A 17,896-nucleotide genomic window follows, 5' to 3' on the forward strand; every position below is an offset into this window, starting at 1 on the left:
CAGGCAGCATAAAGCAGGAGATGCTGCTACCCAGGAGCCGAGCCTCCCTGTTCTCCCTGTGACCCACAAAAGCACAAACACAGGCTGAACACAGATTGCCCAGGAAGTAGGTGGGCTCACACTGGTCTTGGCCCATGTTCCACATCCCTAGAAGGAAATCTCATGATGCTTGTTCTGACTGGAGCTCAGCACCATGCTGGGCCCCTGACTCAAAAAGCAACACATCCCAAGATGTAAGCCCTGAATAAACAAAACTCTTCTTGCTACTCTGACCCCTCTTCAGCCCAGCAAAGCATCCTTCTTTGCATCTCTCTCTTTACTCTTCTTCACAAATCATTCTCACTGGAAACCTTCCAGCTCTCTGTTTCAGGAGGGATTTGTGTGATTTATTTACTCACTTGGCGTCTTATCTGGCAAGGAAGCTGCTCCTTGTCTCATTGTAGTAAATTTTAATTATTGGCAGAAGCCCCAGCTGGAAGTGGCTGCAGCTGTGGCTCTGTGATACCTCCTAGCCAGTCTGTCCATCATTGTGTCAGTGTAGCCTGTAGCACTTTGGGAAGCAAGGCCAAGGCTCCTACCTGCCTTTCCTACCATTTACAGGGCAGCAGGGGCAATATTTACTGTGCTGTGCTCCACCAGAGCAAAAGCTACCCTGTGAGCCACCTCTGCCACTTCCTCTGGTGGGGCTAGGCTAGGCCTGAGAACTTTGTGAGCATTTAGAGCATCACCACAGTTGCTTTCCAGGAGAGGACAAGACAAGAATATCTTGCAGGTCTTTTATATGTATCCTAAACACTACCAAAAAACTAATACTTTTCTACTTCTACCTTTCTGCAATATTTTCTTTGATCAACTTTCACCAGATGCTAAACACCTCATTTCACAATCCCAATGAGAATTTTGTGAGCTTTATGAATGGCAGCATGCAGAGTCCTCATCCTTTTCCCCCAAGCTGCCATCAGATGGCTGAGCAAAAAGGAATAACTGGTCTCAGTGTGCCATGGGCCCCTCACTGCTAGAACACAGGAGTGAAACAAATAGAAAGCTGAGCAAAGAAAGCAAGATTTCCACTTCAAAGGTACAAGAAGAATTCAGGAGCTGATACCTGGCCATAAAATCTGGTTATGAAAGAGGGTAAGGGTTTTTTGAGGAATATAATGATGACCCCAGCATGCTCTGCAGAATCCTTGGGTGCTGTTTGCTAGGACTGGCATTTTGAAGGTTGTGCAAACAGATTTCTAGTTGGACTTGCAACAAAAGGAGTTAATGTCTCATATGAGAGTGTACACAACTGTGCAGAACCATTGCATGTCCAAGACAAAGCTTCATCTACATTGTGAAGCCTCAGCCAGGGCAGAGGAAGCCTCCACATCTGGTTGATGTCACACGCAACAGATTCATTCTTGCAGCTTTAGGGAAAGCAAACTATGAATTATATTGTGAACGCTGGAGTCTGGGCTCCAGATTTCTGAATACTCTGCAGAGACAACAGGACCTCAGATTAGGTTTGGGACCAGTCTGAGCTCCTGGCCCCAAAGATGGGTTTTAGACTACTCTGACCCAGCCACACATCTCTTCTGTACATATCTCTACATAGCTGTAGATTGTGGTTTCCTTGAGACAAGGGAGTGCTCGTTAATTGAGAAATGTCAACAAAGTAAAGAAATATTGGACATGGAAATTTTGGAGGCAGTCAGGAGAAGGTAAGGAGTCCTGATTACCCGTGCTGCCTTCAAGGCAGTCAGTGTTGCTAGAACCCAGAGATCCCTAGCAGCTCTCCTCAGTTCCATCTGAAAACAGGAGCTCTCATAGCAGCCCTAACAAAGATTCAACTAAAACTCCTGAAATGCAAATGGCAGGAAAACACATCAGGTCTTCTCTTGAACTCTTTCTTTTTGAAGTATTTTCAGCGGAGAGCAAGCTTCTTGCCTGAGGGTAAATCACTGCTGGCCTTTCTCTCAGAGTCTATTGAGTAAGTTAGCCACAAGAACAACACATAAATATGACATTCCTTCTCAGAGTGGCACCCAGGTCAATGCTTATCCCACCACAGAGAGGTGAATATAGGATGAGTGTATGCCTGGTCTCAAGTGTAAGGCTATTGCACAGCTGTAATGAGGGTGATAATGAGGAAGAAGCTCTGACTGTAATCCAGGGCAGAATAGTATGAGGAATGTGGACTAGAAGGGATTGTTTGTTTTTAAGAGAAAGGGCAGAAAAATTCCACTTTACATAAAATATGTAAAAATATGTAACACTTCCCTGAGTTTGGAAAGAGTTTGCTTTAGGGCAACATTCTCCTCAAGACTTGCAGTGATCTGGTCTTGATTTTCTCATTTTGAGAGCTCCCTTGTGAAGTGCTGCCATCTTGGCACTCAGGGTCAAGCACTGCCCAAAGGGTAACATGAGGATATTCCAGCTCAGCAGAAGAAGCTTTCATCCAGAAGACTACAAGAAAATCTCTCCAATGCCTCACTTGAGAACTACAGAGGGTTGGATCTGCCATATTTAAAGGCTAACCCAGGCAAGATTTAGGAATTGGGTAGAGGCTGGTAAGTAGCCCGAAACTAGTAAAGGGACAAATGTTTCTCAAAGGAAGAAGCACTGTGTTGAACTCATCCACTACACTGTAAATAAATGGTTTGTGTACTCCCAGCCTTGCCTACTAAAAGTAGAGGGGAAACTCCGATAGCTTTCCGTCCTTTAGTGGCTTGAGGTACCCAGGACTATTTGTCCCTTTGAGGTACCAATAGCCCAAGTGTGCTGGGCCATGGGGACCACTGGGTGGTGGCTGGAGTGAGATACTGCGGTGTCAGCAGAGCCAGGCAGTGCCAGGCAGGAGGAGACAGGCAGAGGAGAGCAGCCAGTGCTAGACACACAGGAGAGGAGTTGTGTCCCTCACAACAGAATTATAGGAAACATCTGTAAACATCGGGAAACTCGATGTGGTGAATAAACTATCTACCTTCTGTTTCAGAGAGGGACTACAACGAAAATAAAATGAGATAATCATTATTTTAAGCAAGTTGTTCTTTCCTTTGTGCCATGGTACGTAGCTCTCAGGAGTGCCTCGCTTGTGCTTGCCAAGCTCCATCTGGAGAGATTAGCAAAGGCAGCAAGAGTCACTGTGAAAGGCACAAGTGAAATCTTGAGTTTCCCTTCTGACAATGAAAATATTTGGCAATTGCCTGGTGCCTGCATGTTCCCAACACTGCATGGGCTGATAATGTCAGCAGCATTACCTCAAATCACTGTCAGGAGCATGTGCTGAGAGGGCAATGTATGGGCTTGTGCACTTTAATGCCTGTACAGCTACTGCTCCATACCCTCCAGAAATGGTCCTGAAACAAGCTAGGATTTCACCTGTCAGGGGAGCACTCAGGTGACCAGGCAGGTGTGTGAGGTCTCCTCTGCCCCAGCAAGCCTTGAATTCTTTGCTACATGTTGGCATGGCTTAAACAAGCAGGCTGGCTAGTGCTTGTCCAAAACCCTGGGTTAAAACCCATCCCTTCCTGGGCAGACCAAAGGGTTTGAAGCCCACACCCTCAGAGAACAGAACAGAGCCCAGGCTTCCTGAGCAAGTGTCTTATTGCTTCTGGCAAAGGCTGCCAAGAGTGGATCCAGCACCACCATTACCAAAAGAGGCAGTGAACTGCAGCACCTGGTCCCTAGCGGGCAGGGTGCCTGTGCAGGGGCAGCATGTGTGAAACCTCAGCCTGCACCCTACAGAGACACAGGCAGCTCTTGGCTCTGCTGTGCCCTGAGCAGGAAAAGGCATCTGGCTTTTCAGCAATGACTCTCTGTGCAGGGGATGGCAAACCAGTTAAAATCAATCATTTAAATAAATTCTTTTGTGTTTGGGAATCTATGACTGAAATGACGACAGAAACCTCCAGCAAAGCATGGATGTCACTGTTGCCTTTTCTGCAATAAGTGCTTTTTGTGAGATGCCTGATCCTGTTTGCCATGTTCAGAGTATTCTAATGGGAAAAGGAATGCTGGGAAAATATGAGGATGTGGGACAGGGGAATGTAATAGGGACCCAAGGACTGGTCAAGCAGGGCGAATCCAGGCTTGTGCAGAAGCAGCATCCCAGGCACTGGTTAAATTTTAATACAGAGCAGGCAGGTGCCCAGTGAATTGAATGAACCTACAGGGTCAGGGAGTGACTGCAAGATATGGATTGCAGTCTTTCCATTCTGCATTAGTCCTGTAGTTGATTACGATAATTCCCACTACGACACGATAATTCCCCTCAACTACTCAAAAATCCAGGAAAGAGTTTTAGTCCAACATCTAAAATGAGATTTGGTCCCAGAAGCCAGAATGCTCGAGAGGAAAGACACAAAAGGTACTCAAGAAAGGACAAGGTGACTTCTACTGCATGGAGAAGACAGGAGGTTGGGATGGGAGGTAGGAAGGTGAAATAAAAGGCTGTTAAATACCAGTGAGACCTAAGGGGGAGAGGCTGTGTGACACACAGTAAAAAGAGATCATGATCATCAGGATTATTTGGTTTGTAAGATACATAACAACATTTGCCTGCAGACAAGGAAAAACAGGAGGGCTAAGCAGAGACACAAAATTCTACAGTGCCAGCCAGGCCAGCTGCCAGGGTGTCCAAGAGAGCAGGGAAAACATAGAACCTTCATTAAGGAGTCCAATTAATTCAAGGAGAGACGGCATCCGCCTTTCCTGTAGCAGGGCCCTGCGTCTGCAATTGCCTCACAACAAGTCCAGCACAGCTGCTCGCAGTCAGGCTGAGCAGCCAACATGGAAATAATTCCAGGCAGCAGGAAAAGGATTGTGGATAAAGTTGATATGTGGCTGGATGCAGTCATACCCAGCCACACAAGTGGAAAAAGAGGGAAAAGCAGAGAGGCTGTGCCCACACAGGCTGCATGGCAGCCTTTCCCTGAGAGGCTCCATGCAAGGGGGGTTCTCCTGCCACCTGAAGCAGCACAGCTTTAGAAATGCACTCATACTGGGTTTTGAGCCCAGACACACCACACAGGGTTCTCCCTTTGACTCCTTGTGGTGCACTGTTGTCTCTGCTCAGAGGCTGAGGCATTTAAGATGATGCAGCTTCAAGGAATAAAAAAGAAGTACAGAACGACTAAAAAGCTGGTAGTTTACCATGTGGCTTCTGTAGGTGGAAGTGTATTGCAAACCATCTGACTACAGCTCTACCACTGCAAACTGGAGCTCAGCCATCAGCAACCTTAAGTACTGAGACACAAAAACCAAGTAGTTGAAGACAGATCTCTACAACTACTAAGTCTGACTACACTAGGAGACTAAATTAATACACCTCTTCCCTTTATGAAGTCCTGGAAGCTCAGTGTCTTGCTGTTTCCTTTGAGTTAATACATTTGTTTTAAAAATACTTGTATTTCTCTGGAACAAACAGTTTCTTAAAAAAGGTGGGTTTTTTTGCTCATTTAGTCTTAAAAGAACTGTGTTGATGCTGCAGAGCTCTTCCCTTGCTCCAAGTGAACACCAGGGACACATTGGAAGCAACTGTCCATCAGGTTTACCATATCTCTAAGTCTCTTGGGGGAAATAGTTTGTGCTGCTTAAATGGGAGTCCTATCAGTAAGCCAGAACCTTGCAGCAGATACACTGAGCATTCTATTATTGAAGGTTATGAAAATTCAGATTGGGATGCTGAAAATAAAGTCCCTTGCTCTGGAATGGCCTGTCAAATACAGCCCTCAGCTCCTCACTGAAAGAAGGTCACAATGAAGGAGGCCAGTGGGAATATAACAAGAGAAAATGGCCTCAAGTTGCCCCCCCAGGAGAGATTTAGATAGGATATTAGGAAAAATTTCTTCACTGAAAGAGTTGTTCAAGCACTGGAAAAGGTTCCCAGGGAAGTGATGGAGCCACCATCCCTAAGGACATGGATATGTAGCACTTAGGGGTTTGTTTTAGTGGTGGGCTTGGCAGGGCTAGGTTAATGATTGGACTTGATGATCTTACAGGTCTTTTCCAACCTAGATGATTCAGTGATTAACTTGGCAGCAGGATTTCAGGGTCATCTGAGAGTTAATACACCACTTTCTTAAGTAATTGATGATCCCCACTCTCCTTCAAGCAGCACTACTTTTCATTTCTCCAAAATTAAATTAGGTGGACACCTACACAGTTTTCAGCTTAGTTCAGGAAGACATCTGGGTTTTCTGGTATGTCAGGCAGGATATGGATGTAAAGTCCTGTCATGAACTCCTTCTCTCCATCTGATGGGAGCCCTGTAGCAATAAATACTGTCTGAAAGCTTGGTGATACGACAGACATGAGCTATAGCAGATATCTAAACTGCTGATAATATGCTTGAAGGGGGGGGGGGGGGGAGAATGGGTTATTTCTCAGAAATTATCCATTGAATAAATAAGTTGATGAAGTTGTGTTGTTTTAAGAATCCACAGACACTCCCAATGTGGAATTGCTCCGTTGGAGCCAAGGGCTGATCTGTACCCTGGCAGGGTGATGCTGATGTCCTGATTTACAGCTGACAACAGCTGTTAGCAAGATGTTGGTCTGGCTGGCCTGGAGAGCATTGCTTCCCGTGTATCTTCAGCAGCTTGTCCAGGCAGATTCTGGGATGTGCCCTCGAGACTTCCAAAGGCTGCTTCCAAAAGCTCCATGGCTGGAGGGGTGTGGTTGCAGCTCTGAGGAAGAGCAGTGGTGGCCACTGTAAGATGTAGCTGCTTTCCTGGTGAGCTGCCTCCACCAGCTGCTTGTACAGAGCTCTGCTCCTGGCCAGGGCTTCCCTCAGGATCCTTCTTGGCTTCCCAGTGTTTCCCTTCCAGACATCTGTTTTTCTTAATGGTCTGGGAACTGTACACAGCTTGTCAAGCTCCCCCAAATTAATTGGTGCCTCTCTGTGTGTACTTCCAGGCCTTCTTCTGGGGAGCTCTTGCTGCTCCAGGAGAGTAAGGGGTGAGCTAATGGAGGAACAACCAGCAAAACCTCCCAGGCTGCCCGCAGAACAGGAGACAGGAAATAGTGCAGTCTGTAGGGCAAGTGCTCCACTCTCACATGAGCAAGTTCTAGACTAAGACACAGAGTGGAGAGACGGCCAGGAAGGCTGGACCTGCATGTGTATTACTTCAGTGGAGAAAGAAATGCATAAACCATGTTTATCATATTGTGCCTTGAAATAAATCATTATTTTCTGCCATTTCAAAAATGGTGTTCCTTTAAGACTTGCTGTAGCTTCAGACACGATGGGAGGCTACCCCCTGCTCTCACCTGCAGACCTTTGGGAGACCCTTGGGCAGTTGCTCTGTAAGAAATGGGCTGAGCCAATGGAACAGCCCCTGTAGCAGAAAAAGTCTCAACCCAATGGATCTTCTCCCTTGGTTGCCTCACGGTGGGGGGGTCAGGAAAAAAGCCCTGCTTTTAACAGAGCCTGAAAAAATAGAGATGAATTTCAACATGAGGAGGCTCAGACTCAAGATGCTTCAGGTGGGATGAGGAAGGGATTGCTCTTGGCTTAATGAGTGGTTAAAGAGGACAAACTTTAGGCAAGTGCATATACAAAAGGCATAAATTATCTAATCTGAAGCTACTCAGAAGGTTAAATTAGAAACTGAAGTCACTGAACTGTCAAATAAAGTGCACAGAGAATGCAAGATGCAGGGACAGTTCAAAATACTTCTGATAAATGCTGTAAGTAGACTGTGGTACCTCCCCATTTAAACTCAGAGACAGCCTAGTTGGAGCAGCACAGGGATTCAAACTCCTCTTAATTTATCAGGCTGGGAACAGAAAATCAGAAGGGTAAATGAGCCTACACAGAGCTTCCAACTACAGAGGCTTCCAGACTCATCAGTTAGGACTGTGCTATCTTTGTAACACATTGCTATTAAATTAGGTCTACACTGGATACAGGCAGGACAGAGAAGGAGGTTCATATTTATCTAAGCCAGGAATTTAGTCTAAAAAGGTACACAGATATGGAGTGGAGGAAAGTGATAGCAAGCACTCTGCTGGCAGCCAGCTTGAGGTGCGAATGCTGAGCTATACCCACAGAGATGTCTTGTTAGTTGGACCCTGGAGGGCTCAGTGGCCCCAGTAGCACTCAGGACCTGGGTCTGCAAAGCTGCTTTTCCACCCTTTGGCTTCATCCAGAGTCTCCAGCCTGCAAGACTCCTGAAAACTGGGCCAAACACTGGGAAGATATACCCAGGCAGCTGTAATTTGCTGTTATGTTTGAAAATGCCTGAGTTTTCAGCCCAGTCTGGATTTGCCATAATGATGCATTGAAAATTTAGTCTTTTCCACTGGTAAGCAACTCATGTATATAACCTAAGGAAAAACAAGCAACATCTGAGCTGCAGCTTAGCCTTTGACATAGATTATTTTTTGGTGAAGTGAAGAAGATAATGATTGCTGTTTCTGAGTAAAACTGCTCATAAAATTCTCCCAAAATGCTTTAACAGAGAAACCCAGTGTTAGTAAGAGCTTTGAAACACTCCACCCCTACTTCAGTGCTCCGTTTCTTTTACCTGCTGGCTGATTGGACCTCATCTACATGTTCTTTCTCTGGCAAGAAGAAGAAAGTTCCTTCAACCTCAGGCACAGTTTCTCCAGGTTCAAGCTGGGCCACCGGAACCAGGTGTCCAGGAAGTGTGGGCTCAGTGCCTGCACAACACCAGCTCAGTGAGTGAATCAGCACTAGGAAGCTCTGGCCAGCAAGGCTCTGAATTCACAGGTGTTGAGAAGAAAAGTTGAATTTAACTTTTGATCTCTGGAATCACTGGATCGATCTAGTGATTTTTCAGTACCTTAGTTGACTATGACAGAATGATGTATAACAGGAGAATGAAGTCCTGATGTGAGTGGAAAAGCAACTTTGCATTGAGCTGGGAGATGAAAGACAAGTGCTAAGATTGTTTCTTTTTTGTAGGAGTAACCAGTGTGATCAGGAATCCATCCCTTTTCTTCCACTCTGTGCTCTTCACAGGCCCCTGCTGTCTGGAGCACCATGTTTGTTTGCACAGAGAGCCCCTCTGCCTCTAACTGGGAATGAACACCTTCAAACTGGGAATGGCAACCCTGGGTTCTCACGGAAGGACAGTGTTGACAACTCCAAGCACCTTGTAAAGACTAAATGGGAAATCACATTAGACTGTACACATTTCACAAGTTAAACATGCCCTCACTGCAAGGCCCAAGAGAAGCCTGGCACACCAGCTCAAGTGTGTCTATGAAAACAGGGCATGTTTCATCTGAACTTACATCAGGAGGAACATGGCACTCAGCAGAAAGGTATTTCAAGATGATTGACTTGAGTAAGCCATGACTGCTGTTGTAGTATGCAGTTTTAAAGGATAAAGAAACCCATTCTAAAAACAGGAAGAAAGAATAAAAATAAAATTGGTTTTGTGTGTTACACAGGCTATAAAATTACCATTCCCAGACTCTTGCAGATATGATGCCAATTTATTTTGACCTGAGCTTCCCACAGGCAGAAGTTTGCTGGGCTTGAACAATGCACTGCAGCAGGGAGGAATCATAAACACTTTTTGGGCCTGATGCTGAATAGCCACTGGTTTCTCCTAGCAGCCCACAAGTGGAAGAACTGCAGAAGCAGCATGGTGTTGCCTCTCTGGTGGCCCTATCAGTATCACTAACCTGAATACAACTGAAGATTGCTTCTTATCTTTCTACCACTCAGTCCAGTCTATTTTTGAATCATTCATGGGAAAAAGATTTTCTACTACATTTGGTTTCCACTATGCTTCTCCAAACCATGCCAGACCTCACTGTTAGAAATCTTTCCCGCTATTTGGTGAGATATAAATCTTTCCTTTAATTGGATCCCATTATTCCCAGGCATACTGCTTTTTCCCATGCACAAACAAATTCTGTTTCCTTTCTTTTCTAAAACAGTTTTACAGTACTGTCCTCAGACTCCCTGCAAAGCCACACTGACTTGTTAAATTCTAATCTTCTGAGCCAGAATTCCCTCTCCTTTGCATTTTTGTGCCTTTCTGTGCACAAGAAGTCACTGGTCTGCACCCTTTAGATATCCAGGCTTTCCAAACCACACACGTTAATTCTCGGTGCATTTGAGAAGACTGGGATGAACAAGACTTTTGTTGAAGCTGGCAGTGGTAAACCAATATCCTTTGCAGATTAGCCACCAGTCATCCACACTGACCAAAACCCTGTGTGCATCTCATTAGAAAGGGTAAACAGGTGTATTTGCATATGCTAAAAAAAAAAAAACCAAAACAGCTTACAACTTTGCAACCTGTTCTATAGGTGTGGGAACTTAGGGCAAACTACTACATGTAGGGTTTGAGTTCTTTTAAAATCTGGTAATGAATAATGAAGAAAAAGCATGCATGTAAATATGTTGTAAATCTGGCAAGGGAGGTGTGGGTCTTTGTTTGCAGAAGACTTCCAGAAACACCTTCAGCAAATGATGTGCTTGCATCTGACAAGAATTTGGTGCAGCCTCTTTCACTGTCTTTCTGAAAAGTGGCCCTAATTGGGCAGATAAGGCTTATCCTCACCAGTACATTACCAGGACCCAGACACTGGTGGTAAGATATAAAGATACAACTCAGATTTTATGTAAAAGTATTTCTTCCATGAGGCTACATAGCTGGATACATTGTGACCTGCATGAAGTATGTCTTAAATCCATGCCTAGGTGAGATTCTGTAAGAATGAAGGGCCCTGTGCCTCTGTCACAACAAGGCGTGAAGCAACTCTGCAGTGAGTGTGTAATAACAACTTCTCCTTGCACAACAGCTCTGCTGTCCCTAGACCACATTCCTGGCTGCTGTCTGCAAAGCACCAAACAAGGTCCTCCAAAGAAGTTTCCTTGCTGCTGGGTTCAGCTGCCAGCTCAGGTCCCAGATTCACAAATTCAGGCTGTAGAGCTGTTGTTTAAGGAAAATGAGCATCTGCGTCTCTAAAACACCTCTGTTAACAGACCAAAGTGGAAACAGAATGGAAAACCAGCCCCAGTTTGTGTGGGCTGGTTCATTTCCATGATAAAAGCCAGCAAGTTTCCAAGCAGCATCTATTGATAAAGCAGTGCTGATGTTTTCCCCTGTTCTTCAGATAAGCAGCTCCTGGGAATGTATGAGAAGGTATGCATGATATGCTGCCCAACTGCAAAGCATCCTGCCAATTAGACTGTGGAGCATAGGACAGAAGGCGTTTCCAAAATGCTGTCACCATGGCTTGGGAAACTCAGACAACCAAACTGGGGAGTGAGGAGACGTTCAGAAGAATTCTCCCTCTCTGGTGACACAGGAAAAGCCTTAATTCTATTTATTCTAGGTGGAAGAAAGGGCTACAGCACAGCCCATGGGATTTGGTTTTGCCGTTTCTTGTCCTTCGAGAGGGAGGCCTCCAGTCACAGGGATGTGGAAGTCTGGCAAACCAGATCCTTTCCAGGACTCCTTGCTGCAGACATGCTATTTACGTCAAGCAGGTCCCAAAACTGCCCAGACCTGAGGGGTAAAATGGGGTCATATAGTACCTCTCCCAGTTTACTTAAATACTCTTCTCTTTATTTTCACAGACACACTGCGTGAATGTGAATGCGAGTTTGAGAGGAAATACTAAAAACAAGCATATTTGACATTGAACCATTCTGTTAAGCAAAAAGAAAGAAAAGAAGAGGGGAAAAAGAACACTTTAACTTTTAGAACAAAAGCCAATCATCAGAGCTTCCTGAGAAAGGGATATTGCTTCCTGGCAGAGCTAACCATGGCGTAATGCCTGTTCGTAATCTCGGCTCCACAGCTGCCATGGTGGGCAGAGACCTCTCTCAGCCCAGCTCACCTCCTGTCCTGCTGCTCTGAGGACCAGGATGGTCAGAGATTTCAGCCCCCCTCATCTGCACAGTACCCATTCCTGCATCCCCTCCAATTCAGTCCCTTTGGGTGACATCTCCTCAGTGCTGTTTTCCTAAGGACAGGGTGGGTGCTGCCCAGGAGGTTGCCCCGAAGGGTGAAGTGAGCAGAGAACTGCCCTCAGCCCTGGAAAAGCTTTGCCACTGCTGGGTCAGTGCACCAACAGGAAAAATGGAGATCTAGCAGGAGTAGTTGCAGAAAAGAGACATGGCAATGGAGATGTCACAGAATTAAATGGCATCTGTTGGCAGGCACAAAGAAGGGGGGAGCCTTCCCAAAATACACCTGGCTGCTGCACCTCCGCACGCCTGAAGCTTAGGGAACCCATTACACTATAGGGAGCCACTCAAGTGAAATTCAGTCTTGGATTGTTTCCCATCACTGTGCAAGTAGAGTTCAAGTGTCTCTATGCTCCCAAGCCCCTACAGAGAGGCTGGGAAGAGGAATGCCATGACTGCTGTGGAATATGGGCTGCAGAAAGCCACAAGCACTTTCAGTGGATGCCTTAACTCACAACATCTGTAGCAAGGTTTGGGAACCCACAAGCCATGGGAATTAGACAGCTTGGGCCAAATCTGAAGATGTAAACTAACAAACCGACACAAAAATTTCTAATACTTTCTGTACCATAAGTGCAAAGAATGTTTCGTGGCTGCTTTTCTTACAAGTGGCTTAGCTTTCCCCAGTGCAGTTTTACACATTTTTTATATTAACTCATGTTAACAATCTGTAGTATAAACGTCATTATTTCTTTTCATCTGCCGTAACACTGGAAAGAAAACTGATTGTCAAATATATTTTGCATCAAGAAGATGGGCCAAAAAAACCCCCAAACAACAAAACAAAACACTGAAGATCACAAAATTATGTCAACTGCAAGGGCAGGGTTTTGCTGCCTGTTCCTCCCTCTTTGAGATCTTAGTTTCAGTTGCAGCTTTCAATGTGGCACATTCCTGACAGCAGGATGGCTAAGACCATAGGTACTAGTCCCTAAGTAGCAGCAACTGAAACTAACCCCTTTAAGAAAGAGATCCCAACTATCTTGCTTCTGTGGCTTTTTCAAAACTAGGGTCTTCCTGCCAGGGACGTGATGGAAATCAGCTGGCTAGGTCAGCCCTCTGCCCTTTTCCTCCTAATGCTGGTAATCCTCATGTGTCCCATTAGAGCAAAGAGCTTGCCAGTTATGCCAGCAGGAAAGCAGGGAGCAGCTCTGCCTGCCACTGATGAAGCAAACAGGGAAATGACAGGACTCCTCTTGTTCCTGCTGCACAGGATCATTAAATATGGTTTTAAAGAAAAATCCTCTGATGACCCTTTGTGTCCTGCCTGTGAAAAGCCCTTGGGAAGAAACAGAGAAGAGGATCAGCTGGTGAGAAATCAAGCTCTTGCTCTTGGCTCTATTTTAGTCTAATATCTTCTTAACTTTGGGACACTAAACACCTTTTTGGAGGCTTGGGGCAAGACCAAGCACACTACTTATAAAATATCTTGGACATTGAGATGTTTTAAAAATACAAATGGATTCAGTAATCTAAGATGACAAAAAAAAAACAGGTAACACAAGGAAAAGGTGGGAAATAGAGGTAAAGGGACAGAAACAAGAGCAGGGAGCTCTTAGGTCAGAGGCTTCAGAGAAGCTTCCGGGCCACCTGACCTTCCACATGCGTCTCCAAAAAGGAAATGGCAGGTGTGTTCCTTTCTACTCCACAGAGACAACAGAAAATACTCGAGGGGTGCAATCCTTTGTGTGTGGAGAGGAGAGGGGGTGAAGGAGAGTGTCCTCAACATGCCAAAATACCTGTTTCAGCCCTAAATAGTAACAAATTAGGAGCTCAATTCCCCCTCCCCTCTGAAACATTACAGGATACTACAGTGAAAAAGAATCAAACAAATGTTCACAGTGAGTGACCTAGGCTCTGTCAAACCTGAAAACCCTTGTAAAGCCAAACATTTGTCATGTCACGTAAGTAGTCTGTGCTGAGCTGGTTCCACCACTGCTTGATCCTTCTCCGCCCCAAAATCTATTTAGATAATTCGGTTGAGGACATTTTTTGTAACAAACACACCTGAACAGGCCAAATCTTTAACCCTTGCCTGTGGGGCAGGTCAGCACAGATAACAAGGATGGTGATGTTAGCACCTGGGTGTTATCACAATTGCCTAGCTGAGTTATGCACTGGAATTCTTCAAAGAAAACCTCAAGTGGTGCTTGAAGCACACTGTTCCCTGGCTCTGTTGCGTGTCCCCTGCTACTGGGGCTGCTTCCACGCAGAAAAAGGCTTATCTGGGAAGATAATATAAAGTGTTTTGTAAGGTCTCTGTTTAGCAGAGAGAAATACCAAATGTCCTCTTTCATAATTTGAGGTTTTGCCAATGTTGTAATCACCTTTCTATTTCCTGTGCCCCTCCTAAAAATAAATATTCCTTTTCCCCTGCCACTTTAAAAAACTGAAAAGCTCACAAATCCAGCCTGACATGACCAAAGCAAACACCACCATCCCCATTTTAAATGAATGGGACAGGAGGCAGGGGGAGGTGGACTGCCTTGCCCAAGAGGGTGTTACTCAGGAGAAGGCTTGAACACAAACCCCAGGGAAGCCAGACTCCTGTCCTCCAGCCGTGTGCCCACCCTGAGACATGAGATCCAACTCTCCTGGAGCACAGGGTGCATGGAGAAAAAGGGACAGAAAACCCTCTGGAGGTGTGCTACTCATCTACCTCACTCAAGCACAGGCTCTCGGATCCCCTTCCCTGACCCAAAATGTTCCATTGATAAGGAAAATGGGATCTCCCAATCCACATGGGACAGGAGCTACACACAGCTGAGGGTGTGAATCACAAGTGCTGCTGCATGGGTTGGGAAGGAACCAACCCCAAGGAGCTTGGAAGGTTTGTTCTCTTATGTCCCCATTCTTAATGACTCCTTAAAACCTCCTTTCAAAATGATACCTTTTAAAACCTAGCACACAAATCCCACCTCGGAGACTAATAAGTAAAGGGCAGGTCTTCCTCATTCCCCTTTCACAGAGGTAATTTCTTCCCAAACCATCCCCCTGCTTTCCAAATCTGGACTAAAACGTGCAAAAGAGTCTGAGGTGCACGACAGGAGTTGGGGTGGGAGGAAAGAGACCTTTATCTGAACCCTAGCTAAAAGATATTTTGAAGCTGCCTTCAGGGAGAAATTGCTTTGCAAGGTGGAGCTACAGCAAATCGCGGAGCCAGTCACAAGCTAGTGGAAATAAAAAAGTTTTCTTTACCTCCATGTCCTGCAAGAAGAGAGGTGTCCTCGGGGCAATCTTTCTTCCCCACCCCTTTCCCTGTTATCTGTGGGAAAAGTTCAGCCGAGCCAGAGCAGAGCCGTGCCGCCGTGGAGGGCTGGGAGATCCCAGCTGCTGCTCAGTCCGAGCTGACAGAGCCCGGAGAGTGGCCCTGCACTACGAACAAGGAAGAAGGGCGGGTGGGTGAGAGGAAGGGAGGGAGGGAGGGGAGAGGAGGGGGAGGCAAGGCAATCAGGGTTTAAATTTAGACACAAATCTAAACAGATACTGTCCTTCCCGGAGCGCTGGGCTCGTGAGACAACAAGCAACAAGCTCTGCCTCCGCGCCCAAACTTGGGGACACCGCATGTGCATTTCCTCTCCCTTTTTCTCTCTCCCCCTTCCTATTTTCTATTACCTTATCTTTATTCCCCTCCCACCCCTCCGTTTAGTCTTTATTTCTCTCCAATGCTGGCAGTTCCTGCCCTGCTATCTCTGCTTCGATCTCTCCGCTGTCCACACTTCCCTCTCCCAAACTGCAGGGTCTCTTGCCTGTTTGTTTGTGAGGTGTTTCTCTCTGCTAAACAGAGAACTTACTAAACACTTTATATTATCTTCCTTCTAACTGCAGCTTTCCTTTCTCTTCCTTCTTTTCGGTAATTTCACTCCGCAATGAACTGTCTTCAGAAAGGCAGAATAGGAGGAGAGCGAGGGTGATTACTGGGCTTGAGCAGAATTTAAGGCGTTGTCCTGGTGCACGGCTGGGACTCCCAGGAAGGACAAATATCTACTGGGTGATCCCGCAGGGAGAGGACAGAGCTTGATTGTGGGCACTAGCAGGGTGTCCCCATGCAAGGTTGTCACTGTCCAGCTGTAAAGCAGGACCAGCTCTTTCCACCTTGAATTTGTGTCTCACACCACCCGGTCGGAAGGTGTGGGTTGTTCTCCTCTCCCTTCGCAGGGATGGACAGAGTAGTGCACTGAAGTGAGGAGCTTCCGTGGTGGTAGAGAAATTCAGATAGGGAAAAACTGGGCTCCGGAATGTTTTTGCTTCAGTTTCCCTTTCCACGCTGATCACAGTGTTGTAAACCGGACATCTCTTTTAGCAACTGTTTGCATATGCTCCTTCTCAAAGAATTTCAGTCCCCACCTCTCGAGAGCAGGGTGGTGCAGAGGAATTTGGAAACGCTCCCTTTGTCTTCTGCTGGCTTCCTCGCTTTGAGTGCAGCTGCAAAGTGACACAATGTCATATCGTCATTTTGGCTCGATACCTTGGGGGCAGAAGAGAGTTAAAGCATGTTTTCTAGAAAGGATGCATATTTTTCCTTTGCAGCGTTTCACAAGTCCCTGCTGGCTGTGGCTGAAAACGCTCCAGCACGGATTTAAATGCGAGCATCATGATATCCCAGCTCCCTATTACTGATAGTGGTTCTTCCCGTGTAGTTAACTGTTGCTGTCCTGCATGCTGCAGGACTCCTGTGGAATTTGAAGATTTAAATCGTGATCCAATTATCTCCCAGATTCAATATACAATAGTCACTCTGTCCTTAGCCAAAAGAATGGTAGGCTGAGTTCCTGCAATCTGCAGATTGGGCAAGAGGACTAATTAATCTTTTGTTGTTGAAACACTGGATTAGATGAAACCTCTCTGCTGTAAGCAACCAGAAGATGCTGCAACTGTAGATATAAGAAAATAAAATCTCAAATAAATATGAAAATGGAACTACCACTTCTTTGGAAATCCTATTGATTTCTTCAAGTCCTGACAATGGTTCATTAGGACAGGGAATAGAAACTGAACTGAGAAATAGGGTTGAGGCAGGGAGGGCAGGATTCTTCTACTGCCCATGCTTTGCCTGCTGTGCGGACAGCAGGAGGATTTCAAGCTGAGGGATTTCACTGGACATGGGTTGCAAGTGTTGTTTTCTAGATATCTGCCATGTAACACACCGTCAAAGTCACACCTCCCATAACTGCTTCCTGCTGCTCAGGGGCTGTTTCAGTATTTTCTTTCTGCTTTCAGGGGCTCTGCTGTGCAGAGGAAACCATTTGCTTAGGTGTACAGAAAAGGAAACTGCTTGGGAGAGGCAGTATCACTTCACCCATATTAGTAAAGCAAAAGCTGTTGCAGCTGCCCCACCACAATTCTTCACTCCATTTATTTCTGCCTCCAAGTATCTTGCCACAAAGCAAACCTTTTCTGCCTGCTGGATTCCGAAATGCCATTGCACGGGGCATGGCACGCAGTACTCAGAGCATTTTTATCATTTTGTCTGTACTTTTGACACTTTTCAATGCTGAATCTTCCTTCCTAAAGGAGCAAGAGGCAAATGCACAGAAATATGGTATCTGTTTTTCTCCAGACAGGAAGACATAAGGTGTGGATTTGTTCTCCTCTCTCTCATTTCTGGACTGAAAACCACTAGAAAATCTGAACAAACAACCCACGTGCTTTAGATGCAAGACCTCTGAAACAAACCTTTTTTAGGGAGGTTCTACAGAGAAACTGGGTGTTTCACATGATGTGCATTTGCAAGTATTTGGAGGTATCTTTGACTATGACTCTTTGCATCTTTCTGTATATCCCTGCTTACAAACCTGGGATGCAGCAGTGTCTATGAGACTCACTTGTTCTTATATCCAAAAAAAAGTTCCACATCCGTTCAGCTCTGCAGGGGAAAAAAAAAAAAAGTTGTCACTAGTGCCATTAAAACAGACTCTGGGGGGAAATTTCATTTGACTGAGAAAATGTTGC

The 17,896-nt window shown here is 45.7% G+C and overlaps 1 protein-coding gene across 3 annotated transcripts in view; it reads right to left on the minus strand.

Annotated features, from left to right (window-relative positions):
* Positions 1-15,340, minus strand: part of RCSD1 (RCSD domain containing 1) — a 30,242-nt gene extending 14,902 nt beyond the window's left edge. Inside the window, exon 1 of one of the 3 annotated variants that reach the window (XM_059872013.1) lies at positions 15,143-15,340. In XM_059872013.1, the coding sequence (XP_059727996.1) occupies positions 15,143-15,148 (6 nt within the window). In that variant the 5' untranslated portion in view covers positions 15,149-15,340. The remainder of the gene's footprint in view (positions 1-15,142) is intronic. The other 2 variants (XM_059872006.1, XM_059872022.1) reach the window with 2 other exon arrangements.
* Positions 15,341-17,896: the final 2,556 nt, after the last annotated feature.

The sequence above is a fragment of the Haemorhous mexicanus genome, chromosome 2 (assembly GCF_027477595.1).
Source record: "Haemorhous mexicanus isolate bHaeMex1 chromosome 2, bHaeMex1.pri, whole genome shotgun sequence".
Lineage (NCBI taxonomy): Eukaryota > Metazoa > Chordata > Aves > Passeriformes > Fringillidae > Haemorhous > Haemorhous mexicanus.